At 47.7% G+C, this 26932-nt stretch overlaps 1 protein-coding gene across 6 annotated transcripts; it reads right to left on the reverse strand.

The window, feature by feature from the left end:
- Positions 1 to 8566: 8566 nt before the first annotated feature.
- Positions 8567 to 25774, reverse strand: PGAP3 (post-GPI attachment to proteins phospholipase 3). 6 transcript variants are annotated; one of them, XM_054995539.1, is made up of 9 exons: positions 21848 to 22049; positions 19752 to 19849; positions 18614 to 18766; positions 17392 to 17454; positions 16713 to 16774; positions 16023 to 16159; positions 14669 to 14873; positions 11252 to 12602; positions 8815 to 8871 (listed from the first exon to the last, which is right to left on the reverse strand). In XM_054995539.1, the coding sequence occupies exons 1-8, from the start codon at positions 22035 to 22037 to the stop codon at positions 12539 to 12541; spliced, it is 972 nt and encodes a 323-aa protein (XP_054851514.1). In that variant the 5' UTR covers positions 22038 to 22049; the 3' UTR covers positions 8815 to 8871; positions 11252 to 12538. The 6 variants fall into 6 exon arrangements, with proteins under 6 accessions (XP_054851516.1, XP_054851513.1, XP_054851512.1 ...); XM_054995541.1 differs by lacking the exons at positions 11252 to 12602; positions 21848 to 22049 and adding an exon at positions 25697 to 25774 and having other exon boundaries at positions 8567 to 8871; XM_054995538.1 differs by lacking the exon at positions 11252 to 12602 and having other exon boundaries at positions 8567 to 8871; positions 18614 to 18736.
- Between the last annotated feature and the right edge of the window lie 1158 nt (positions 25775 to 26932).

The following is a 26932-nucleotide window of genomic DNA, read 5'->3' on the forward strand; positions in this document are numbered from 1 at the left end:
CGAATTAATTCAGGTTTCAAAGGCAAGCAGAGATTAAAAGTATTGGGGTAATGGCAGTAGGGATTTTTCAGAAAATTGCAAGCTAAGCCAAAAGTTCCAAGCTTACATTTAATTCCAGCTTTATTGGAACTGTGGGTCAGTTGCAGTAATCGAGGCTTGCTAGAGGGGCCTCAAACAGCTGGTTTTTTAAAAGTGAAACTTCTCTCCAAATACAGTTACATTCTCTGCTGAACAGATCAGGCCTCTTCAAAGGATTAAATCCAGCCATGTTTTTCACGCGATCGCATGGCTTTTGTACATGGAGGTCTGATGATCCCCAGCATAGACTTGGGGGGGGGGGGGTCAAAGGGAAAACAGGGTTAACATACCTGTAACTTATGTTCATCGAGTTCTTCTGTGCTGACACACATGGGACTGCGCAGGCGCAGGCCAGCCGCCGGAGAATTTTCTAGAGCTTCCATGGCTCCGAAGGGGCCGTTTGTCGCGCGCCTCAGCGACCGTTTTCCCGCCCAAACGGTCACGTGATCCTCCAGCGACCAACGGCCCCTTCCCTCAGTTCTCCCTTGCCGCCGCTTGACCAACACACTTCAGCCATAACACCTTAAAAACACCAATTTCCGTTACAGCCAACACAGTATTGTGCATTGGAGTTCACAGCGGGGTAGGAGGGAGGGTTGTGTGTCAGCACAGAAGAACTCGATGAACATAAGTTACAGGTATGTTAACCCTGTTTTCATCTTCGTTCTTCTGTGCCTCCACACATGGGAGTGTACCAAGCTTCACACAATAAGGAAGGCGGGGGTGAAGTCCAACACAATTTTATTAAGCAAACAAGATCAACAATAAATAGATATGCATATATACATCTATGTAAAAATACTGTGTAAGGACACATAAATACTCAATATTTACATATATACACACCCCCAGGTACATATATACACACTTTCACTCAAGGGTACCCAACAGGTACGTCAAGAAAGTCATACCAAAACTCCCTCAGGAAAAGAGGGAGTGTAAGACAGCCTTGGCCACAGATACATCCTGCTCCGCATTGACATCAACGGCGTAATGCCTGACAAAGGTGTCTGCAGAGGACCATGTGGCTGCTTTACAAATGTTAACCAGGGGCACCCCCCTGAGGAGTGCCGAAGAGGATGCTTGGGACCGCGTGGAGTGGGCTCTGACATGAAGCGGGCAAGCCACCCCTGCTAGGGAATAGGCCTTGCTAATGGCCGTCACAATCCACCTAGACAGGGTCTGTGAGGAAGCCCTGTTACCCTTGTCCTTGGCCCCAAAACATACAAACAGGTGAGGACTGGAGCGGAATCCCTTCGTCCTATCCAGGTAATAGGCTAGGGCCCTCTTCAAGTCTAGGGTATGGAGGGCCTTTTCCCCCTTAGAGGAGGGTTGAGGAAAGAATGCAGGCAGTGAGATATCCTGCGAGAGGTGGAAGGCGGACACCACCTTGGGCAGGAACTCAAGGCAGGGACGCAGGACCACCTTGTTGGGATGAAACACAAGAAAGGGAGGGTCAGACCGCAGTGCAGACAGTTCACTGACCCTTCTGGCCGACGTGACGGCCACCAAGAATGCTACCTTGTAGGATAGCATATCCAAGGGGCATGTAGCCATAGGTTCAAATGGAGGCAACATGAGATGTGAGAGCACCAAGGACAGTGACCACCGAGGCACTGGCGCAGACACAGGTGGGTAAAGATTGTACATGCCCTTAAGGAACTGGCGGGATTGTGGGTGAGAAAACACCGTAGCACCCTCAATTCGGGTGTGAGCAGCTGATATCGCTGCCAGGTGGACCTTGAGGGAGGAAACCTTCAAGCCCATACCACGCAAGTGGCACAAATACTCGAATACAACCCCCAAGGGACTGCTGTCAGGCACCACCCCTCTGGCAAGTGCCCAGAGCTCAAACCTGCGCCACTTGGCCGCATAAGCGCGCCTAGTGGATGGCCGACGAGCATTCAGGAGGACCCTCTGTACCTCGTCAGTAAAGCCTATCGGGGAGGAACGATCCGCCAAGCCGTTAGGTGCAGCTGCTTGGGATCGTGGTGGACTAGGCTCCCGTTTAGGAGAAGGTCTTGCCGAGGAGGCAGACTCACATACGTCCGTTTGGACATCCGCAGGAGCTTCGGGAACCAAACCTGCCGTGGCCAGAAGGGGGCCACTAGGATGCAGTCCGTCCCGTCCTCCTCTATCTTGCACAGGACCCTGGGAATCAAGGGGAACGGAGGAAACATGTAGTGCAAGCCCTGCGTCCACGTAAACTGGAAGGCATCCCCAATAGAGAGGGGGTCGCTCCCTGCCCTGGAACAGAACGTGTGGGCCTTGGTGGTCGCCGCAGTGGCGAACACATCTATCACTGGATGACCCCACATCTGGAAGATCGGCCCAACGTACTCTACGTTCAGTTCCCACTCGTGTTCCAGTAAAGGGACCCTGCTGAGGGCATCTGCCCGGGCATTGTCTGACCCAGCCACGTGTATAGCACGGAGCGACACGCCGTTCTTGATAGCCCACTGCCAAGTGAGTGTGGCTTCCCGGCACAGGGCCATGGACACTGTGCCCCCCTGCTGATTCACGTAGTACATGGCAGTCGTGTTGTCCGTCTGCACCAAGACATGACGATTTCTCAGCAGTGCTGTAAGAGACACAAGTGCGAAACGAACGGCCCTTAGTTCAAGCACATTGATATGGAGGGTCTTTTCCCTGTCAGACCAGACATCTTGCACAGCCACATCACCACAGTAAGCACCCCATCCCATCAGAGAGGCATCAGTGGTAACCGTGATGTCATGGTGTTGATACCCAAAAGGGGTCCCTCTAAACAAGTTGTCATCAGACAGCCACCAGTCCAAGGAGGAGAGGATGACCCTCGGGATAGAGAATTTGAGGGACGGAGGGTGCAGTAGAGCATCGTACCTCCGCACAAACCAGTTCTGGAGAGGGCGCATACGCAGCCTAGCGAAAGGCACCACAGAGGTGGCCGCTGCCATATGCCCTAGTAAGCACTGGATAGCACGCACAGACTGGAACCGGTTCCTTTTAAACATGGACACTAGACCTCTTAGGGACCGAGCCCTCTCCAAGGGGAGCAGGGCCTTACCCTCCACAGAGTCCAAAAGTGCACCAATGTAGGACACCTTGCAGTTGGGCACCAGTTTGGATTTCTCCAAGTTCACCAGGAGCCCCAGGCGTTGGCACGTGCTAAGTACCAAGCCAATGTCCTGCACCAGCCTAGACTCTGAGTCAGCCACGATGAGCCAGTCATCGAGGTACGGAAAGATAGTACAACCTTCTTCCCGTAGGAAGGAAACCACAGGGGCCACACATTTAGTGAACACTCGTGGGGCAGTGGACAGGCCAAAGGGGAGCACCTTATACCGGAAAACCCTTTGCCGGTAAACAAAGCTCAGGTATTTCCTGTGCTCCTTCCGTATGCCCACGTGAAAGTATGCGTCTTTTAAGTCAAGAACCGCAAACCAATCCCCCTGTTTTAGCAAGGCGATCACAGCCGCCAACGTTACCATTTTGAATTTGGTCACCTTGAGGAAGGCATTAAGGCCCCTCAGATCTAAGATGGGACGTAAGCCCCCATCCTTCTTAGGGACCAGGAAGAACCTAGAGAAGAAACCCTTTACAGAGTCGTCATAGGGCAATTCTTCCACAGCACCCTTGGCCAAGAGCGACACGATCTCCGCATCCAGCTCGGCCATAGTGTTATTGACAGCTGTCAGGGGTGAACTGCATCTAGGCAGCTCAACAAACTCCAGCCCGTACCCCAGTTCAACAATAGTTAAGACCCATGAGTCAGATGTTATTGACTCCCACTCAGAGAGGAGTGGACTAAGTCTGTCCGAAAAGTTCAGGGATACGGCTGGCGTGACCTGTCAGTACTGCCTCCCGGCGCCCTGCTGTTCTTTCTGCAGGGCCGGTTGCTGTGCCTGACGAGGTTTGAAGGGCCGACGCCTCCTCTGCTGTTGTGCGGGAGGGTAGGGCCGCTGCTGGTAGGCAGGATACTGATGATAGCCCGGCCGCTGCTGTTGGTATCTGCCCTGGTAGTGGTAAGGGCCGGACCGGGGAGCGTACCGTGACCTGGAGGAGGGCTTGTCCGCTGGAGCCAGACCCAAGGACCGCGCCGTCTGCCTGTCCTCTTTTTTCTTTTTCAGGGTCTCGTCGGTCGATTTGGAGAACAGCGAGTCCCCTTCAAAGGGCATGCTCTCCACCCTGGAACGCACCTCCTGGGACAGGGCCGTAGACCGCAACCAGGAGTGGCGCCTGAGGACCACCGCCGACGCCATCCCTCTAGCAGCAGTGTCAGCAGCGTGGCTCCCAGCGTTCATCTGCTGCTTAGACAGCCTCACAGCCTCCGTCTGTAGCAGGGACACCACAGCCTTCTGCTCAGGAGGGAGGTCCCGGGTATAGGATGCCAACTTCTCCCAGAGGTACAGCTGGTACCCTGCCATGATGGTCTGGTAGTTGGCAATCCTCAGACCCAGCGAAGCGACGATGTATTGGCGCCTGCCCATGGCATCAAGCTTCTTGCCCTCTTTATCGGCAGGCACCGAGGAGTGACCCGATCGTCGGGGGTTGAACTCCTCTGTGACCAAGGAGGAAGGTGGAGGGTGTTTCACCAACGCCGGCCAGGTGCCCTGCTTGATCTTGTAAAGCTGCTCGATGCGCTTGGACGTTGGAGGTTGATCACAGGGCACCTGCCACACCTTCTCCACAATCTCCTCAATACCCTCGAGCATGGGGAAGCCTACGTACGCCGGATTATCTCCATAGATACGTTTGAGGAGCTTGTCCTTGGTCTGGGGAAGTGCCGAAGAGATGTCCATCTCGAGAGCCTTGGCCATCCTTGCCATCTGATCGGCGTAGATGCGGAGGTCCTCGAATGGCGAGTCCGCAGATGGCACTAGCTCCTCAGCCGGCGATGGTTCGGACCAGGACTCCGACTGGTAGCCGCCAAAGCTCTCGACATCCTCCTCATCGGAACCGAGCTGGGATTCCGGAACCTGGAGCGGAGGGGGAGCCCACGCCGACCTCGACGTCGAAGGCCTCGGTTCCGACACGGAGAAGCCCGCAGGTGCCCCCTCCCATTGGCAACGGTATGGCGAGGGGAGGTAGGAAGCTTGCCGATGCCGGGACGCAGTGGACCGGACTGATCGGACACTGTCCCCGGAACCATGCCGCTCACGACCGACCAGAGGTGGAGACGGACGGACAGGCGACGGACGGCTCCGACGAGGAGATGGGCTCGGTTCCAGCCTCGGCGACCGAAGGGCAAGCGATGGTCGGCTCCGACGGTGCGGGCTCGGCTCCGGCCCCGACGAGAATTCCGCGGGCACCGTCTCGAAGGCCATCGGATCCGGCACCTGCACGGAGATGTCCTCTGGCTCCGGGGAGCCCAGATGAGGGGAAGGCGTGTGAGGAAGCACGATGACCTCCTCCTGAGGAGCGGGACGCGGCGACCGATGGTGCTTGGTCTTTTTCTTCTTCTTCGGTGGTTCCGAAGAAGAACTCGGAACCGACGCGCTCCTCGCCTTCGAAGGGGACCTCGGCTTCGACCTCTTAGGCTTCGTCGGAACCGATCCGGCCGTCGGTTCCGACCGGGGACTCGGTACCAGGATCCTCGGTTCCGAAGCTGGTCTCGGATCCGACCTGGTAGATGAAGCGCTACGGGGCGGCCGCACCGGTCCCTGCGCTGGAGAGGCCGCTCTCGACGCCGAGGTACTCGGGGGACGCGGTTTCGACCCCGACCTCGCGGAGGCCACTGAGCCAGCTCTGGAATGCCGTTCGGCAGAGGGGCTTGGGCCGGCCTTGGAGGAGGGCAACGGAGCGCCTCCGGACATGACCTTCTGCCACAGGGAGGAATTCAATCGGGCCTTGCGCTCCTGCCGGGCCTTGCTGGTGAAGCCCTGGCAAATTTTACAGGCCGTCACATTATGGGTCTCTCCCAAACAGAACAGGCACAGTTCATGGCCATCGGTTTTGGCCATTTTCGTGTGGCATTGGAGGCAATGCTTGAAGAGAGCCTTTGAGGCCATCTTCAGGGGCACGCGAAAGGAAGGTCAAAAACAGTCCGAGTCAAATTACCGAGTCCACAACAATGTCCAAAACGAGATCCGAAGAATAGTCGAGGTCACGAAGTCCGAAGTCAAAAGCCAAGCAATCAGTCAGAATAAAGCACGAAGCACAAAAAAGCACAGAGCAACGAAGCTCACGTTCTCTCCAAGCGGCGGCAAGAAGAGAACTGAGGGAAGGGGCCGTTGGTCGCTGGAGGATCACGTGACCGTTTGGGCGGGAAAACGGTCGCTGAGGCGCGCGACAAACGGCCCCTTCGGAGCCATGGAAGCTCTAGAAAATTCTCCGGCGGCTGGCCTGCGCCTGCGCAGTCCCATGTGTGGAGGCACAGAAGAACGAAGATGAACTCTTCCTTTTCAGGCCAGCAAAAAATCTGCTAGATCCAACCCACTGAGTTAAACATACCCCACCAATCATGTACCGCAGCCCACCAGGGTGTTGGGCCAATCTTTTGTTTGTTTGCGGCTGCTAAGCAAGGGGGCCTGGAAAATGCCTGACCAGCAGGGCAGGTAGGTCATTTGCTTGGCCTGAGTTGAACAGACCTAGTGGAGATAAGGGTGATCTGCATGGTTTGTATACAGCACAAGCCTCCATTGTGGTTCGGAAATCAAAAACTGAACAGGGTGCTTTGATTCATGATGGGGCGCGCAGAATGCTCCGAGGAGGGCAGGTGCTGTTCAAGCTTAGTAGCTTGGAGGGAAGAATTACAGCCACTCTGCAGGAGCCACCTGTGTCTGGAGCCTCCCCCCCCCCCAAATATCTTCAATTACCAGGTTGCAGAGTCTCCCAATTCAGATCAGGACCCCATTGCAAGAAGTGTGTTTTAAATCTCCTCTTCCATGCCATTTTCCTGATCTAAAATGGCCACAGAGGACTGTTTTTGTGCCACTGAGGAAAGCTACAGGTATCTGAGGGTGGATCACAAGGACACAGACCTCCCAGTGTCTCATCCAGCTCTGCTTGGGGCTTCCCAAAATATACTTTTCCAAAGTGTAGGGGAAAATGTTTCCCAAAATGTGCATGTGATAAACAACTCCCACAAGGCAATGCTATTTAAGGCAGCACCGTTAAGCACCACATCTTGCAGGAAAATTGTATTATGGTTGTTTTTCCAAAGTGGAGGATGCAAAGATATTGCCCCGCCCCCAAAACCACCCAGAGGAAGCAGCTACTGGTGGAAGCAGGCCAAGGGGAGCTCATGTCAGAAACTGTGCAGGTGCAAGTCCTTGGTCCCTTTGTTGCTACCACACCTGAGAGGACTTGGGGGAAATCTGAAAATGCTAGGTTGAGACGATCTTGGAGATCTGAGGGTGGATCACAGGGAGGGCAGGGTTTGAGGAGGGGCCTCAGCAGGCCTGTCAAGACTGCCCCATCTCCAGCTGATGTATTTCATTCTGACTACCTTTTCGTGTGTATCTGCTAAGATTTGTGATGGCTCATGCCCAGAGGAGCTGGGTAGCCCCTTACTAGAGGTGCTGACACAACTGGCAGACAGGCAACAAGAAGAGAGGGAGGAGGCTTCAATCCTGAAAGGCAAGAGCTGGATTAGCCAGGTATCAAGGTACACCTAATCCAGTTGCCAAATAGTCTGCCAGGTCCAAAGGGTTGCCAACCTCCAGGTGAGGCCTGGAGATTTCCTGGAATTACAACTGGTCTCCTAAGAGCAACTGTGGCAACTAGTGGGGAACCTGGATAATTTTTTTATATGGCTGTATTGGTATTTTGTAGCTCTTTGAGTTTATGGAGTTGTTTGTTAATTATATCTTTGCTACAGCCAATGGCAAATTACAATAAACTTCTAACTCCAGTCTACAGAGATCAGTTCCCCTAGAAAAAATGGCTGCTTTGGAGGGCGGACTGTATGGCATTATATCCTGCTCAGGTCCCTCATCTTCTCTGCCCTGTTCAGGCTCCACTCCAAAATTTACAGGAATTTCCCAGAGTTGGGAACCCTGCTTTGGGAGGACTGGCTTCATAGGCATACCATCAATAGGACAGGACTGTGCCCTTTCCAGTGTGCACCATCAATCGTGGCTGGCCCCACCTACCCTACTGTGCCACTTTAAGGGGGTGGTGGTGCTGGGAACAAGATCAGCCATGTCCAGCTGGCAGAGATCAATGGACTTCCCAGTTAAATGGGGAATTATAGGGCACTGTCACTATCGCTATGCTCGCCACATGCTACGTCTCAACCCTGCTGCATGCCTCAAAGCAGCCTCTCAGTGGCGGCAGCCGCATCAGTGAGCGTGGACAATGGCAAGTCCTCTGAAGGAACTACGCACCTTTTATTGGTTTTGAACCACAATGCAGCAGGGAAGATTTCTAGAGCATCACTGCCCTAAAATAGCCCTCCTGTTCCCACACCCGACAGGGCAGCAGAGGAAGGCCTTATCCCAGGGACCAGACCATCAGATCCTGAAAGTAGTATTTTCATTATGTGACTTTTGAACATGAGTTTTTAAAAAGTTTTAGCCTCTTTTATTATTAAAAAAGCAAAAGCAAACCAAAGGCTGAACACATGCTCACCGGTGAATGGCTTTGTGCACACAAGAATGAGAAGATAAAGGCAGATAGTGCCCAGTTTTCTTAATCTTAAAGGGAGGGGTATGGAGAGAAAATGCTCTTCCTCTGTTCTGCACCCCTCACAGCTAGCAGAAACCTCTGGCACGGTCCAAAGGCATGTGTAACAGCCCCCTTGCTGAAGAGAAGTTTCTGTGGCTGGATAGGTGACCTCCTGGAAATCCTAGGTAAGCTGCCTTCACTTCCCTAAAGGAAGTTAAGAGGAGACATTAAACACAATCAAAGAAACAAGCGTCATTACATAACAAAGCACAACCAAACAGAATAAACTGTGTAAAAGATGCAGACAGATGCAACCTTGCTTAATTTAGAAAACTGTCTTCCTTCACAAAACAATTTTCTCAGAATCACAGGGGGAAAACAGGATGTGCCCAGCTCTGATCATCACTGCTGGTGGGCTTGATCATGATGGGATTTTAGGCTTGGGAACACAGCCAGCTTTTCTAAATATGATGGAAAACAACCTTCTGAAGCTCCTGTCCTTCTGCTGAAATACGACAGGCTTTGAGGACAAGCCCTAACAGGTCACCTTCAGCCACCATCCGTTTTCCAAGCTCCTCGCCAAAAGGATTGGCAAAGCGTATGGAATGTACAGTCCTTTGACAGCAGGGGTCAGGGACAGGGTGGGAGGGGAGGAACAGCTTTTTGACGGTAGCAGCCTGGATTACAGTTAATCCAATATACGCATCCAGCCAGAAAATGGATACTGTGTCAAAGCAGGAATGCAAAAATCCAAGTAGCCATGAACTGCAGGGGCCTCAAACTGTACCTGGCAACAGGCAGAAAGCACCCTGAAGATTACTCCTCCACCGTTTTTAATTTTTCTAATGCAAAAAAGAGTGCTGCTATTTTCATAAAATCTTGGAAAATCTCAAAAGAAAAATCAAAATTCTGCACCAAGAGAAGTTGAATTCTGGCAGCCCCAGGGAGACCTGCTTATTTTGCCTTCATGCATTTGGCTTTTGTTAGTCACAGAGAGGCGCAGAGAACTTTACAGGCCACTAAAGTGCCCCTCTTTGGTCACTGGAGATCTTGCCTGGTTTGCTTTATGGTTTCTGGGGCTTCAGCACAAATTGATCACGTCTCCACTCTCCCCACTCAGAGTTTCTGAAGTGTTAGGATTTGAGTGAAAATTCAGAATGGGTCCTGAGCACATGCAAGGAGGAATATGCGCCTCCTGGACAGCGTAGTGCCAATGGACCATCTGCCTCCCTGCAGTTATTATAGGCACAGGGGCCTTCTCAGGCTCTGGACTTGGCACCCAACTAGTTATCCATCACATTCATACCAATTTAACTGATCAGTTTTCTGCCCTGCTTTCTCCTGACTTGTAGCACATGCTGTGGTCACCACTATGGTGGTTAACTAGGGTGGGGTGAGAGGAGGTGAGCTGATACATGGAGGTTCTTACTGCACACTCAGCTAGAAAGGTTTCCTCTTTTTTCTTGTCAAGAAAGCTGCCCAATAGACCAGTTTTTATGACACAAAGACATAGAGAGATGAAGAAAGTTCCCCCTAGTGAATTTCTGCCAGGCAAAAAAGGCAGCAACTTCATGTTGAAAAGTGTCTTCTGGCCCCATAAACATTTTTTTTTACTCCTATGGAATGAGAGTTCTTAAAGCAAATTTGGCCTTCTTTACAGTGCTTTCAAACTTCCTATGACTACGGAATCCTTTCTCCTTGCCAACAAAGGAACCCCAGAATGTTGGAGCAGACTCTATGGCACGTTCCAGCATGCACACAGCTCCTGTGGGACATCAATCATGCTTGCTCAGCTTCAGCACTGACCCACATCTTCTGGGTGTGTGACCTAGAACACACCCTCCCTACATGCCAGTGATTGTGCACAGGAGGAGCCAATGGATCATGGTGAGCAAATCTGATCTTGCTGACTTAGGAACATCTAAGTAGTCCTGACATCAGGTAACCAGAAAGCATTTTGAAAACCATTGCAGTAAAATTCATCATAAAACCATTAATGTGTAACACTGGAGAGGGAGGCAGACCAGACAAAACGAGCATATTTTCAGTGACTGGGCAACTACTGCCACCTAGTGGCTGGCCACTGCTGAGACTCTCCCACATCAGCACTCTCCACGGCCTTGTCCGTTTTTACTCTCCTTTGGTACTCTTTTTTCTTAGTAATGTCTGAACCTTTGGCACTCTTTGCACAAAAGGCACTTGGGGCCCTGTTCTACCATCTCCAATTTTTCTGGCTCCAGTGTTCCATGCTCATCTGGTTGAATTTTTTTTTTCTTACAGAGATGGGTTTTGAAGGTGCAGAGACTTGCAAATCGCACAAGTTCAAGGTAGAGGGGTGGCGAAACTTGGGTCTCCTGTACACGGGCAGGCACAAGAAAGCAACAGGGTTTAATAGTTGTTGCCTGAACTATGCAGGCAACTTAAAGAGTTGCAAGCCGAGATCCTCAATTTCAATCATTTCAAGAATGTTGGTAGTGGAGGCAAAATTGGACCTCTCTGGGCTGCCAAATGGCCCCTCCTCAGATTTCATCAAGGACAGTTCAATCTAGCAATGGCTATTGGTTACAGTAACTAAAAACAGAACCTGAGGTAGCAGACTTCATTGTACCGGAGACTGAGGACTAGGAACAGGGGCTCCACCCCGCTGCATTTATGAAGTTCTCAGGGGCAGCTGGAGACACAGAACTGGATGAGACGGAACTTTGGTCAGAAGCAGCAAGGCAATCCGTATCACAAAAATCCCCAGTCCAATCTACAACGTCTGTATTGCTATTTTAAAAACAAGAGCAGATGGGTCAAAGAAAAAGACAAATATCCATGATTTCCTCTCTGAATCAGCCTGGTGTTTGTAAAGCCTGAAAAAACAAAGCTTCCACATCTTGGTAGGAATGATCTTTATGGTGAAACCCCTTTTTCCTTTTTGTAAAATGAAGCAAATCCTCACAAGCATCTTCTCTACCCAACTGGCCTCAATTTGACCCATGGCTCCTGTCTTGGAGCCCGCTTATTAACGTCAGAGATTGGTGCTGGGATCCTAATGAGCTGCGTGCAGTTGAGCATGTGAAGAGTGCCCCTGCCATCCAGGAGCAATCTCAGCCAGTTTGCACAAATATAAGACAGAGTTGGGGGGGGGGTGAGGTCCAAGTGAGTTTTGTGAGTGGGTGCACACAACAGTTAAAGGTCAGAGGATACACTGTCTGGAAAGGGTTGAACCCCAGCATGTTCCTTTTAAGAAATTAATCTCTGCAACTTGGCATCTCTCCTCTCTTCCCACTTGTTTAAAAGGGAGGAAGCAGAATTCATAGCATAGTTACTTCTGATGAGACAGTTAAGGGTAATCTGTCAAGCAGGCAACATAATGCTCTTCTTTCCTGAAGCAGTTGACACAGCGCAAACAAGGTCTCCAAATGTTCTCAGCTCACCACCATCTTCCACAATACTTTTGAAGTCCCTTTAGTAGAGCCCATCAGACTAGCAGATCCAATGCTGCAGAGCCACTCACAAAACTAAACTACACTAAACTGAAAAGGAATCAAGGCGAGCAAGGCAAGAGGGAGACCGTCCCTGGTTCTCCCTCAAAAGAAACACACAAAAAAAACATCCAGAAGGTACGATGATGTACCCTCAAGCCAAGTTCCTGGGGAGGAAAGATGTATATCCTGATACATCCAGGAGAAAGGCAACCAGTGTATTACATCATGGCAAAAAAACCCAGATATGGACACTTTAAGAGTAGAAGGAAAAGAGGAAGTCCAAACTGTCACCACTTCTCAAAGCAAAGCAAGCCCAGCTCCTCGAATGCTGGAAATGACCAGTGGGTGTCCTTTAAAGAGGCGAGTGCTCTCCCCCAATCTGTGTTGCACTAAAGGCTTTAGTCTATTTTAAGAATGTCTGAGTTGGCCTTCAAGAGATAGAGGCTGTCGTCCACGAGGAAACTGTAAGGAGAAGAAGAAGGGATTGTTTGACTGTCAGTGGAGAGATTAGCTGGGTTTGTTACAAGGCACTGAACAAAACTTACCACTGGCCTCAACAGCCTGCAGAGCCCACACTTGACCTCAAGGAATTGCTGGGGAACCCACATCTAGCTACAGCTCATCTCCACTCCCCTCCCCACCCCCATGCCATTTCCCCAAGACCTTATACATGCATGGGAACTGCTGATAACTGAACTGCTGACTTGCAAACTGCCTGAAAGAGCAGCCTGGATCCAAGGATCCTTCCTTCAACTTGAATGGCTTCTCTGTGGGATAAAGAGCCACTGGATGAGGAAGAAGGCTTCAAACTTTACTGAGCAATGTGGTAGGACCCCTTCCAGCAGGTACATGAGCCACACAGCTTCCAGGGAATCGCTCCTTGCAAAAGGCTGCATGTCTTTGTTTAACAAAGGCTTATGAAATGTGCCACAGTTTAACACAGGACTGGCTACAAACTAGAATTTCTAACACACACACACACCTTTGGGACTGACTATGCTCTGTCCTACATAGACAGGAATAACTGTCAACTTCTCAACTAGCCCCTACTCCCCTTGCCTTTTAGCAGCAGTGCAGTGGGCAGAAATTCACAGCCATGAGACTTACCTCCACGCACGGAGAAACTTTCCCCTGCCAATTTCTACACATCACATTGCTGTTAAAGGGAGAAAAGTAGGGCCCAGGCTGGTTCCCTTCCAATCAAGAGTGAGTAACATCTCAGGCAAGAGTGTATTTCAAAATTTTGTGCTGAGGCCTGCTATGTATTCTGAGATTATGAAACTGTACCATGCAAATGCATGGTACTGGTTTTGAGCGCTTAAACACCACACCTAATAACCTCAACTTTCATTTCTTTAAAGCCGTCAAGACCACGAAGGCAAGTATCGAGAGCATGCAATCTTCTGGGGATAGATGAAGACTCACAAAAGCTCATATTGAAATAAATGTGCCACTGGACTTCCATTTCTAGTGAATAAAATTTCCTCCTGTTGACTGTCACCAGCACATAGTATCCAGAGATCTATCTAGTACATTTTTTCTCTCATCCTTCCTCCAGGAAGTTCAGGGTGGCATGCCTGGTCCTCCTCACAACCAGAGAGGCATAGTCGTTACAGTGACGGACTAGGATCTGGGAGACATGAATCCCTGCTCTGTCATGGAAGCTCACTGGGTGACCTTGAGCTTGTTACATTCTCTCAGCCCAGCCTACCTCACAGGGTTGTTGTGAGGATAAACTAGAGGAGAGAAAAATGATGTAAGCAACTTTGGGTCCCCATTGGGGAGAAAAGGCAGAGTATAAATAAAGCAAACAACAACAACAACATTCGATTTATATACCGCCCTTCAGGATGACTTAACACCCACTCAGAGCGCTTTACAAAATATGTTATAATTATCCCCACAACAAAACACCCTGTGAGGTGGGTGGGGCTAAGAGAGCTCCAGAGAGCTGTGACTGACCCAAGGTCTCCCACCTGGCTTGAAGTGGAGGAGTGAGGAATCAAACCTGGTTCTCCAGATTAGAGTCCCGTGCTCTTAACCACTACACCAAACTGGCTCTCAGTTGAATAAATAACAATTGAATAAATAAGAGGATGAGGGGACAAAGACGCACAGCAAGATTCAAGGCACAGCAAGGATTTGAACTCTGGACTCCCAGCTCCTTGTCCAGGGGCTTAAACTTTGCTGTCCCTCCGGAGAACTTTTGGAATTTTGACCAATCATAGCAGGTGCCATATTGGCTGCCGTTGGTGGGGGGGGGGAGGATTTACAAAATGTTGGGAGGTTCCAAGCGAAGCATCCTCCTATGATGCGGGCAGCTATTTACAAATGGGCACTCTCTGAAGATGCTTCCTAGGGTCTTCTGAAGCACCTCGTGATCCAGTGAGGTAGAAGATAGCCATGATGGGCTCTTTGCTTTGGAGAAGCAGCAAGCGGGCACCAGGAAACTCATTGGTGGGTATCATATTGCCCATGACCATCCTAGTCCAACATTCTAATCACTACACCATGCAGTTGTGGCTGACCTGTAGAAAAGGATGTTGACAGGGATGGTGCTGATGTGCCAGATCGCATGGGCATCGAAGACCCAAAACAACGGCGGGAAGTCCAGGAGCTCTAGCAAAGCCAAGGCTTGCAGAAGCAGGACAACTGCCACGCACTTCCAGACGTATGGCAAGCGTTGCTGGTTCCTCATGCACCAGCCCAACCACCAGAAGAGGTTGAGGAGGCCTGCGGGAGGCAAGCAGACAAAAGGAGAAGAAAATCCTTCACGTTTGCCGTTGGTATTATCAGCTTGTGGACACATGGAGCAGGGGGCTTCGGACTTCTATGCATGTGGCTGTGCAGTTGTAAGCATTGTGGAGGTAGTGGTACTGCCTACAATGTGAGTGGCAGTAGGACATCTGGACCAGGTTGCTCCTCCCTCAATATCAGATCTCCAAGTACATTTGCCAGGCCCCAATCCCCGAAATAAGCAAGCTGGGGGAAACACTGAACACCTGTGGCAGGTCTTGGCTCTATCTCCAAGCCCAAATCGAGGCAGGGGGTCCACTTCTGCACTGGCATACCTGAGCTCTTTGCAGTGCAGAAGTTATTCACTAGAGAGGGTGCCGTAAAGCCTGAAGCTTTCACACATGATGCTGTCTTGTGCTGAGTCACATCCAAGGTCAGTACTACAGTCAGTGTCTACAGTGGCTCTCCAGGCCTCAGGTGGAGGCCTTCTGCAGCATCTCCTGCCTGATCCATTTAGCTGAAGATGCCAGGGATTGAACCTGGGACCTCCTGCATGCAAAGCAGATGCTCTACCACCAAGCCATTGTCCCACCAACCTGAACCAGCTCTCTGCCTTGCAACTGAACCATGACTGCTGAGAAACCTCCATGTTATGTGCATAGCAGCCTGGCCACTCTCACAACTACATCCATGTTCTTCTATGGGACTGAAGTTCTATGGGATTAACATGTACCTAGTTTCCCAGCCTGGCCCTGAAAAAGTCTCACTGAATCATTCTTCAGTTTTGTAATCTAGTTTTGGTGCAACGTTTGCTCTGTGCATTAGACCTTTTATTGTATACATTATACTGTTTTGAGTGCTTTTCTGTCTCTAATTTTGTAATATGGTTTACCATATTGTTTGCTGAACATATTATATTGTTCTTATGGCATTGTTTTTTACTGCGTAATCTGCCTTTGGTCCTAGCAAGAAAGGAGGACTAAATATAAAGAAAAATAAATAAATAAAAATTCATGGTAATTCATATAAACAGTGATCAATGTTAAAAGTTGAACATTATTATGTCATGCTGTGCGCGTAAGGCAGGGGTGTTTCCAGTGACTGGTGTCCTATGTTACATATATGTACATGACAGGCAGGCCTCACCGATTGCCACATTGGCAGCCATGTTGTAGCCATAATCAAACCGCACAAGCGTCAGGTATGAGATGTGGCAGGCCAGGAAGAGGAGCAGGAAACCCCCAAAGACGGTGGCAAAAGCTGGACGTTTTAACCCCAGGGTCCTGTGACAAAACAAACAGAAGGCCATGGGCTGTGGCGTGCTTGCCCTTTTCCCCTCTGCCTGTGGGGAAAGGAGTGCTGTGAAAGCCACTACCATTACCTTATAGGGATTTGGCCTAGACAAGGCGCTCACTTGCTTCTTCCCCAATGGACCACCTCACTAAAGCAAAGAACCAAGCCTGACTTTCTTCCACTTCATTGGGAGGAGGCGGTGCTTTAGAACAACATAGGAGACATCACTCTCGTCTCTGCAGAGAGCACCCATTTTGGAAATAGATTTCTCCATAACAGGAGGAAGTGCAGCTAGGAACTGCCTAACATTCTGTGGAACCACCCAACATTTTTTCATCAGGCTGAGCCCTTATGGCAGCCATTTTGTGGCTGGCCAAGTCAAGTTCCCATTGCAGCCATTTTGGGGGCTCTCACTAACTACTCTCAACATTCCAAAAGTGCCCAGAGCTCAACCCCTGGCCTAGATAAATGTTTGTGCCTTTCCATCCTTTTAGCTAATGCTAATTCAAAGAAATTACAGGGTGGGGAAGAATAGATACTCACCGAACACAACATAAATATACAGAGTGAAGGATAACAGCTGAAGCGCAGAAATAGTCCATTTTCTGTGGGAAAAGAAATTCAGCAGAGATCTGCAACAGTCCTTACTCCATGGTAGATAAACGGCTTAAAAACAAAAATGTCTCTGCCCCTGCCCTAACGAACATGTAACTAGTTCCCCCCCCTCCCTTGCTAGATGTGTAGATTCTCAGCAAGCTATTGAAGCAGTTTGATGTGCCTGGTGTATTCCAGGAAGGGTTGACTTTTGTGGAAGGCTCCCTCTTACCGAAAGCAAACTGAAGGCAAGGGAAAGCAGTTCTTCTTAGCATCCCCTGAGGGAGGAAGGGCAGTCAGGCCCATGCCACATGGATCTCCCTTGGCTTTTACTCTATAAAATGGCATGCACTTGAATAGTTAGTTATAAAAACAATTGCTGAGCTTGAAAGATCATCGACCCTATGCATGCTTACTTGAAAGCACGTCTCCTTGCCTTCTGCTGCATTTATGTCTGTGTAAATGTGTTTAGGACAAGTTCTCATTCTCTTCCTAAAGTTCTGGGGGTCAGGAACTTATTTTTATTGACAGAACTGGGGACTGATTTTTCACAATACCTTAAAAAATCCCCCAAACCTTTTACTGCTACATCGGTTATGCAACATTTTCATGACACAATGCCACTCACCTCGGTTAGATTTGTGTCTCGAGTGTGAAAAATCGTAGACCAGAACCAGGCATTCAAAGAAACCTGAAGACAGAGGGAGGAAAAAATGTAGGCCAAGTTAAACACACAAGCTAAGATCAGAACTTTGAAGGTGAGCTCTGCCACATGAATGCTACAGAAGTATAAGAAAACAAGTTGCTCGGCTAGGAACCTGCCTGTCATATGATGAAAAGCTGCTTGCCAGTGTGGTACAATGCTCAGAGTTGTGGACTAGGGACTGGGTGGCCCAGATTTGACTCCCACTCTGCCATAGTTTTAGGTGGGTAGCCATGTTGGTCTGCAGGAGAACAGCAGGATTTGAGACCAGTGGCACCTTAGAAATCAACAAGATTTTCAGAGTATAACACTATGAAAATCTTGTTGGCCTCTAAGGTGTCACTGGACTCAAATCCTGCCACTCTGCCATGGAAGCTTGGTAGGTGAACTTCAGCCTGCCACACACACTTAGCCTAACCTACCTCACAGGGTTGTTGTGAAGGAAAAATGGAGGAAAGGAGAATGATGTAAGCTGCTTTGGGTCCCCACTGGGGAGAAAGATGGGGTATAGATGAAGTAAAGTATTTGCAAATTTATGAGTGTGCCTGAGGCAGACCTTGGAAAGTGATACAATAACAATAACATTTGATTTATATACCGCCCTTCAGGACAACTTAATTCCCCCTCAGAACGGTTTACAAAGTATGTTATTATTATCCCCACAACAAACACCCTGTGAGATAGGTGGGGCTGAGAGAGCTCCAGAGAGCTGTGACTGACCCAAGGTCACCCAGCTGGCTTCAAGTGGAGGATGGGGAATCAAACCCAACTCTCCAGATTAGAGTCCCACACTCTTAACCACTACACCAAACTTGCTGTAGAGCCTGGCTTTTCTGTCTCAGGGAGAATAAGGTGTACAGAGCCAAGTGTTTGTATAAGAAGAGGGACCACTTTAAACAGACCTGCTGATCTTCTCCTCCTCTTCCACCCAGCCTATGCATAGCAGGGATCCCACCTCACCTTCACGAGTTTGGCTTTCCCCCTTCCTGAATGGAATCAAAGTCTGTAATCTCACATTCTGACTTGGAAATAAATCTAATTGAAATGTATTGGACTTATTTTCAAGGAACCCTATTTAGAATTGTGCTGCTAAGCTGTGAGATGACAGGGATAGAAGCAAGCTAAACAGCACCAGAAAATTACCTACCCAAGCAAAGGCGATACAGGTATGGTACATGGGAGAAGAAGGTGGGACGGCAGCTTTGTATCTGTTCAGCATGACTAAATTGGCAAGTCCATTTAGGAGTGAAGCGAAGGCAGAAGCTGGCTCCTGAAAGAACAGGAAACGAGAGAAGGGCCACTAAGGGAGGAAAAACAGAACAAGAACAAAAAAATCATGACATGCCCAAACGTAAAACACACATATATGCTTTCCAGGATGATTTCAGGGACTAAAACTAGAATACCCTAAGAGGGATGCACAGCCCTACAGAAAGTTCCCTGATCTGACAGGTGGCAAGAAGAACTGGTGGAACTGCCACCAGCTGGCCTTCTGACTTTAGCACCTTATACTTTCTTTTAAAGAAGAGTTTCTGGTCCTCATGGTTGTGGTGGAAAGTGGTTAAAAGGAGGCAAGAGGTTCTGGCGCCTCAAACAGCAGCATGAAACAGGCCCAACTTCAGCTGCAAATCAAGAGAAGTGATTGCTGGATATGCCTCTTAATGAACCAGCTTTCCTTAGCACAGATAATGTTATCATTGTTAGAGCTACTGAATGCTGTGTTAGAAGCTTAGAAACAGAACTCAGAAGGCAAGCAAGGAACCCTGCAATAGAACAGCCTGGAGAAGTGAACTCAGTTGGCTGAGAAGGACCAAATCTTGACTTGGGCAAGACTTGGGTTCTAAGGGTGGGGCAGGCAGGTTTGCAATGTTGCTGGCTGAGAAAGATGTCACTTGGATAGTTTGGGGAAAAGTGGGAAATGACCATGGAACTCACAGAGTGCATGGAGGACAATCATGATGATGATATTGTAGTAATAACAATATTGTTCTTATATATTGCTCTTCTAGGCAGCTTACTGCCCACTCAGAGCAGTGAACATAGTCTGTGCTATTATAATTCCCATAATACATTATATTACATTACACTTCCAATTTTAGAAAAGTTTCTGGCTCTCACAGTTGTGGAGGAAGGCTTAAAAGGAGGATCCAGGTGGTGTTTTTTGAGAACCAAAATCTTTCTGCGCCAGACAGCATTAGTGGTGCTCTCCAACTTCAGGGATTCCCACCATAAGAAGTACCCCAACTCCTTCTTATACCCCAGCTCAACTCATGGACACCACTCACCTTTCCATGAAACTGAGGCACTTTGTATCCTTCCTGGACATAAAGGCCCACAGTAAGCCACATACATTCATATTTACAATCATCTCTGCAAGTCCATCCTAAAATACGTACGGAGAAACATAAAGTTAGGGAAGATGTTTATTTGGACAATAGCCAGAGATGTAAAATATCTGGAATGTTGGAGCACCTGGACAAAACCTAGAAACCTGAAACATATGCAATACTTACTTTCTTATCAAGTCTAAAAGAATTCTATTTAAAGAACATAAAATGCATCATTTATAATTTAGCTAGCCTATACAATTGTACTATTTGTCATGTTTATTAAATGAAAAAATACAAAAGGCTTAATTTTTACTAGAAAAATTGCAAATATATCCAATACAAGAAAGGGGTGGCAAACTGCTGCACCCTATACTACCTAGTTAACAAACATAGCTTCATTTTTGCCAGTTGGAAATAGAAAACACAATGTATGTAGTACTAAAAAGGAGTGTATTATTTAAACAGAAATGGTAGCAAACAATAACAACAGATTAGCAGCATATTTCGATGTAGAACAATGAAAACATTGAACTTTTCAATATTACATTATCATGCACGTTAAGACGCTGATAAAATGAATCACGTTTAAACAACATACACTGGAAATATGTTGTGTATCTACTCAGCAATTATCATCCTCTACTGCTGTAGCCTGTTTTGTATCCTAAACACTTTGAATAAACAGCATTGGTCTTAAAAGTCTTTCCCTCATTCCAAAACAGAAAATGTTGCATTAATCTTTTTTTTTAAAGTTCTCCCCCAAAATTCCAATGCTTCTGTTTCAAAAAAAGAAAAAAAATCCTTAGGTTAAAATTGGTTTTCCACCCCAAAATAATGTCCAGGATTTTTTCTCCTTCCCATCTCTAACAATACCTACAAAAAAAACCCCCTTATTAAAATCACTTTGAAGTGACCGAGAGGTTATTGGAATTGTATGTATATTTTATTTTAAGCAATTATAAGCTAACCATACGCCTTGTGACTTTTTTTTCTTTTCGAGCAAGTCATTAGGGGCAGAACCTAAAGAGGGTCTTTAAGGCTGGTAATGTTTTTAAAACATTAAGAACATACTGAATGTTTCTGAATGAATGTTAATCTGCTTGGGGCCACAAAAACGAAAAATGCAATCATATCCATTCTTTTAGAAACACCATTTAACGTCCTGTGTGGTTTCCACATAAATGTATTTGTGATTTGCCTGCTTTAGTTTAGATGCATATTCAAGGAGTGAGGGACAGATGGGGGCACTTCAGGAGTGGGAAAGCCAGAAGTACTGTGCTTAAAGCAACAGTCCTACAATCTTTCCTTGGGGTTAAGCTTTACTGAACCACTCTAGTGTAGTGGTAGAGAGAGACCCATATTTGTATCTCTGTTCTTCCACGGAACCTCACTAGATGTGATGCTGGACCAATCCGTCTCTTTTTCACAAGGTTGTGAAAAATAGAAAAATACATAAATTGAACACCATGGAATTTAAGGTATATGAAGCTGCCTTCTACCCAGTAAAACCGTTATTCCCTCTTATCTCAGTCCAATCGGCTCTGAGCAGCAGGAGCTCTTCAGAATCTCAAATGAAACAGGACTTTCCCAGCACTTTCTGCAGAGATCGTTGAAACAGCGATGCAAAGACTGAACTCACAAGACGCTGAGCAACAGCCCCTTCCTTGCTAAGAAGTAAACATATACAGGAACTTAACAACCTATGCCATGGATTGAGCGGGAGGAAGTAGCCATTCTTAATTTCTGAATTAAAAAATGCGGGTCTTGACGCTTGCTTGAGAACCTTTTTACGCTAGAAACTTTTATCCAGATTTTTTAAAAAACTCATTATCTACTGATTTTGGGAAATGCACCCTGCAAATTTTCTCTCCATTTAGTTGCTCGCAAAAGTGCCTGGGAGGAGCCACAGAGGCACCGAGAGAAGCGAGCAGAGCGCTGACCCTTGCCGGCTGTGCAAAGGAGGTTGTCTTCGGTGGACCCCTGCAGCGGGCCAGTTTATGGGCGTGGCCACATGCTCAGGGGGCGTGGCCCTTGGTGGAGCCTTGCGGTACCTGTGAGGCTCATGTAGAGCGGCTGCTGGGAGCGGAAGTGTCGCAGCCCGGCCCCGGAGCAGTTGCGCTTCTCGCAATGTGCCAAGCAGTCTCGGTAGACGGGCTCCCGGTCTCCTCGCGACCCTTGTGCCGGGGCCGGGCCTGCCCCTGCCGCCCCCAACAATAGCAGCAGTGCGGTTCGAGCAGCCATCCCGCCTCACAGGAGGCTAGGACGCCGCTTCCGCTCTGCACAGGAAATAGTCCTATTCTAATATTCGTCCCCCAGGCATTTTAGTTGCAGCGATTACACGAGAAGGTTCCGCTCTCGTCCGAAAGGCAAAGGATTATGGGGAAAGTAGTTTCTTATTCCAAAAGACTCTTGCGGTGGAACTTCCAACTAGAAAAAAAGAAAACTATGAAAGAAAAGAAGAGGCAGCTCACCATGTAAACGCTGCAGGCACCTGTAGAGTTGCCATGGCTTTTAAAAACTTTTGCTGTCGTGTGCCTGGACTAGCTGCATGGCAGGCAGTAGTTCAACGGGAGCAGGTTTCCCTAGCGTAGAGCGGCAGTAATGAGAAAACCTCACCCGATGCATTTCTGCCTCTCAACTCTGCACTGTGTAGAAATAGAGCAAACGAAGCTGTTTTTCCCTCACTACATTGGCATTCCATGGAAAGTGTGCCTATTGAACTGCCTGCAATTAGAGTTGCCAACCTCCAGGTGGCGGATGGTGATCTCCAGGAATTACAACTGATTTCCAGGCCATAGATATCAGTTCCCTGAGAAAATAGCTGCTTTGGAGGGTGAATTCTGTGGCATTATATCCCGCGGAGGTCCTTCCTCTCCCCAAACCCTACCCACTCCAAATTCTACCCCAAAATCTCCAGAAATTTCCCAACCTGGAGCTGGCAAGCCTACCTGCAATGCAACTGCTGGTAGGAAAGGTGTTTCTTTACACCTGAACAACCCTTTTCAACTCTATGCCTGCAAAAGCAGGGATCCAAGAATTGTGGGAAAGGGGAGTCACTTTCCTTTGGGAGGAATTCCAGGACCTATGGTGGTCCATGGTGTGGGTTCAGGTTTTATGGTTTTAGCTTTCTCCTGGGATCTGTAGAGGAAGCAGAAATATCAGAGTGGGGTGGGGGGGAAGACATTTTATGGCTGCCTTGAGAACTTTTTTTTCTGCTGCCATTCCTGCATGTCCATAAACTCCAACCATTGGGCACCACCAGGCTCTTTTGCACAACTAGGCAACTCTGCCTCCTACTTCACATCACCTTATCTGCCATCACCTTGCTCCCATGCACCTCCTGCTGCATCTTTGGGCCTGACAACCTGATACATGGTTCCAGGGACTTGTCAAGCAGTTGTGTGCTTGGGAGTTCACAGGTGAAGGCCATCCTTGGGAGCCTGGAGGCCAATTCAGACTGGAGCTGTGGTGTGCAGGGAGAGGGGTTTAAGCCTTCTGTCATGAGCCATGGTCTCTGGAGGTCTCCTATCCAACGACTAACCAAAGCCGACCCTGCTTAGCTTCGAAATCTGGCAAGACTGGGCTTTCCAGGTCAGGGGCCAGGGCTTATGAGATTTACTGGTTCTTTTAAAGGCTTTATCAATTTATGGACATAGCAACGAATTGTGGGTTTCTTTTTTTAATGGCTGTTGTCCAGATGTTGTTGATTGCGCTGTTTTGTGATGAGCTTTTATACACTTAGGTATTTGTTAGTTACTCTTGTATGTCACTGCACGAGTTACAGTGCTGAGAATGGGTCTCATATTCCAAAAATAATTAAATTCTCTGTAATTTATACATTTCTTCACATGCCTGTCAGTCTGGACCTACTGCCCAATTAATGACTGCACGGGATGACCTGTAGTTCTTATATATTTTTTTTAAAAAAATATTCATTAATCTTTTCATATATCTCTATGATGTCTATCCACCTAGTTCTTTTTCCTTATTGTAAAAAGCTACCTTCTCAAGCTTTTTTCCAACTGGAACATGCTCCTTTTCTAAAGAAAATCATTGTTCAATCTGATTGTATGGTCTTAGGTACTCTTAACGCTGAAATGGACTTCCAGCTACCTTTTCTCTTCTACATTGCCATGATAACTTTTTTTTTTAGATGGGAGGGCCAGAGCTGTATTCTGTATTGATGCACTACGGAGTTATAGAAAAGCATTGTTGGACTTGGTCTCTTTTTAGTGTCTCTTCTAAGAATTCCTATTTTCCATTGTCTTATATTGGCAGAGTTGCCTGGAGGGGTGTATGCGTGTGGGCAATCTGAGTCAGACCTCTACAAAGGAAGGGGGCCCTCTGCGTCAACACCAGGGTGTACTGTTGCTGTGGCCGTGCTGCGTTGTTCAGCACAGAATTCTTGGTATTTTGTGGACAGTTTCCATTAAAAAAGAAGAAAATGGCTTAAATATAAGATGTCATCGACTCTCACCATCCCAAAGCAAAAGCCATTTTCGATGACCAAAATAAGAACAAACAGTGTGCAAGCTTTCAGATTCTCCAGAACTCTTAACTGGGCTGGATGGTTAGAAAACAAACAAGCAAAGGCAAGGAAGCAAACGATCCTTTCAGACCATAGTCTTAAGCACCCTTTGTGCCCGAAAAGATCATTTCTCCCCCCCTCCCCTCCTCTTTAAAAAAATCCATCTTAATACACAGTTCTGGAGAATTCACAAACTTGCACACTATTGTGTCATCTGAAATGGTAATACATCTCTTATTATGTTCTTTCATTCCTAGCTTTGTAATGCAAGTTTAGGAAATACTTCCTTGGCAAGCCATTAATGCTTTAATAGTATCCTGTCTCTGAGGTATACTCTCTCTGCAGTAACAAGCAGGGAGGAGGAAGGGGAAAGCCCACTTGCTCCCAGGACAAGGAGAAGTTGCATGCAAGAATTCTCCGGTGTACAAGAATTCTCTCAAGTGGTGCTCCCCATGGGTGTATCCATGTAACGGGTTGCATCAGGATTCCTACCATCAATGAGATCGCAAAGATGGATATTTTGTCCCTTTCAGGTAGAAGAGCAATATTCCTTCTCTTTGCAGACAGCTGTGGGGCATGAAAAAACAAGTATACAAGGAGAGGAAAGAACCCCTTAAGAACAGCGAGCCTTCTCCCCTCCTCTCTTTCTGGCTGCCTGCAGGGTTTGACGGCAGCTTTGAAAGGGCCCATTCTCTAGCAATCCCTCCACGTTCCAAGAATTTCCTCCCCAGGGTTTGGACTGTCAAGCCAACAACCCCCTCCGCCAAGGCCCTCCTTCCACCCCCCTGGCCTTTCATATCTTAGAGAAGGCAACACACCAATCCAGCCATTGAGCCCCGAACACAACTGGCAACAAACCAAGGCCTGGCCAAGGACAGCAAACTGCTGAAGTCTGTTACATGTTGCTTATGTCAGTTGAAGTTGTGACTTGTAACACAATCAAGACTTTACCAGAATCTCAGCTGGGGTTAGATAATCTTCATTGGAAAGGGTTTAGAAGAGAGCTGCACATTCAAAGAGAGCAACTAGGATCGTGATTCTTACATTGCGGCTGACAGTGCTGTTGACAGGTCAGACACAATTACATGACACACTATTCCTGGGTTTGCTAACCCCAAAAGTTGTGCACTGAAAGTCCCTGGTTGAAATTTAGATTCTCACATGTGTACGGGCTGATTCCTCCCCTCCCCTCCACTTCCACCTGCTTCTAATCTCGGTTAAATTCCTGAAACAGAATTCTGTCTTTTCCTAGATTCTCCAATTCAAATGCTAACTACAATTGTTACAAAGCAGGAAATGTAGTTACTCAGCCTGCATTAACATGAAGAATGAAAACTTCTGATTAGCATAAGTTTCCTGTCTCTTATATTACCTCTTTTACAGTGTAGGTTGGCACAAGCCATCAAATGAACGAACACTCCTTTGCCCACTGCTGGCAACTTTTCATCAACAAGGAGTGATGAGACTCTAGTATGCAGAGATTCAGATCCTCAGGTGGAAACATCCTTTTGGGAAACAGCTGCAATACGGTTACATAATTTGTATTTGTTTGTTGGCGAACTTTAAGTTCAGACCTCAAGGATGATGACGCACAAGTATGTCCTAGGTCAAAGAAAGTTGGCCTGTTGAGCAAATTCAATATTTTCCTTTATGTTTGAATGACTAATTATTCTGATTTCATAATTTTTAATAAAACTTTTTATCTGTTGCATAATGTGCCTATGGATTTATTCTTCAGTGTCCCCTTAAACACTTTATGTTACCCTTTACTGATAAACAGCTATTTTGGTCTGTGTACAAAATTCAGGTACCCTGACCTGGATGTCCCAGGCTAGCCTGATCTTGTCAGATCATAGAACCTAAGCAGGGTTGCCTCTTTTTGTTACTTGGATGGGAGACCACCAAAGAATTCAAGGGTCACTGTGCAAAGGCAGGGAATGGCAAACTACCTCTGTTTGTCTCTTGCCTTGAAAACCCAGTGGGGTTGCCATAAATCAGATGTGACTTGATAGCACTTTACACATATGCATGAAATTCAAGTCTCCCCAGTTGCAAAGAGGGCTATACATATACCATTTTAGGTTTTTATTACTGAATTTTTAGCAGTAACTGGTTGACAGAGCAATCTGTGAAAGGCTGGTAAAAGAGCTCCAGTAAATCACAGCCATCCTTCTTTTGTAGAGCCCAGTTGGATTGGGCCAGCATTGGCAGGAACCATGGCACCTGCAGGTGCTGGGCTGGGGACCATGGCTCTGCACCCTAAAGCTATATCACTTAAGACCACTGGATCCTGTTCAAAGGGCCTCTTGAGCTGCATAAAGGTAATTCCAGCAATTTTGCTCAATCTAGAATTATGATCAAGGCAACATTCATAATGACATCCTTCAATACAAGCTTCAAACTGCATGAGAAAATGGGAGTAATCTTGCATAGCTCCTTTTTAATTTGAGTCAGGCCTTAAGATCTGCCCCTTCATACTGCTTTTGCTCACTAAAAAAACAACCTTTTGCAAGCTTTTTGTTGTTACTCATCAGCAGATGCCTAAAGACGTTTTAGTCCTACTAATTGTTGTTTTTTAAACAAACCAGCCATTTCCTTTTCGCCTAGC

Source organism: Eublepharis macularius, chromosome 12 (genome assembly GCF_028583425.1).
Source record: "Eublepharis macularius isolate TG4126 chromosome 12, MPM_Emac_v1.0, whole genome shotgun sequence".
In the NCBI taxonomy this organism is placed as follows: domain Eukaryota; kingdom Metazoa; phylum Chordata; class Lepidosauria; order Squamata; family Eublepharidae; genus Eublepharis; species Eublepharis macularius.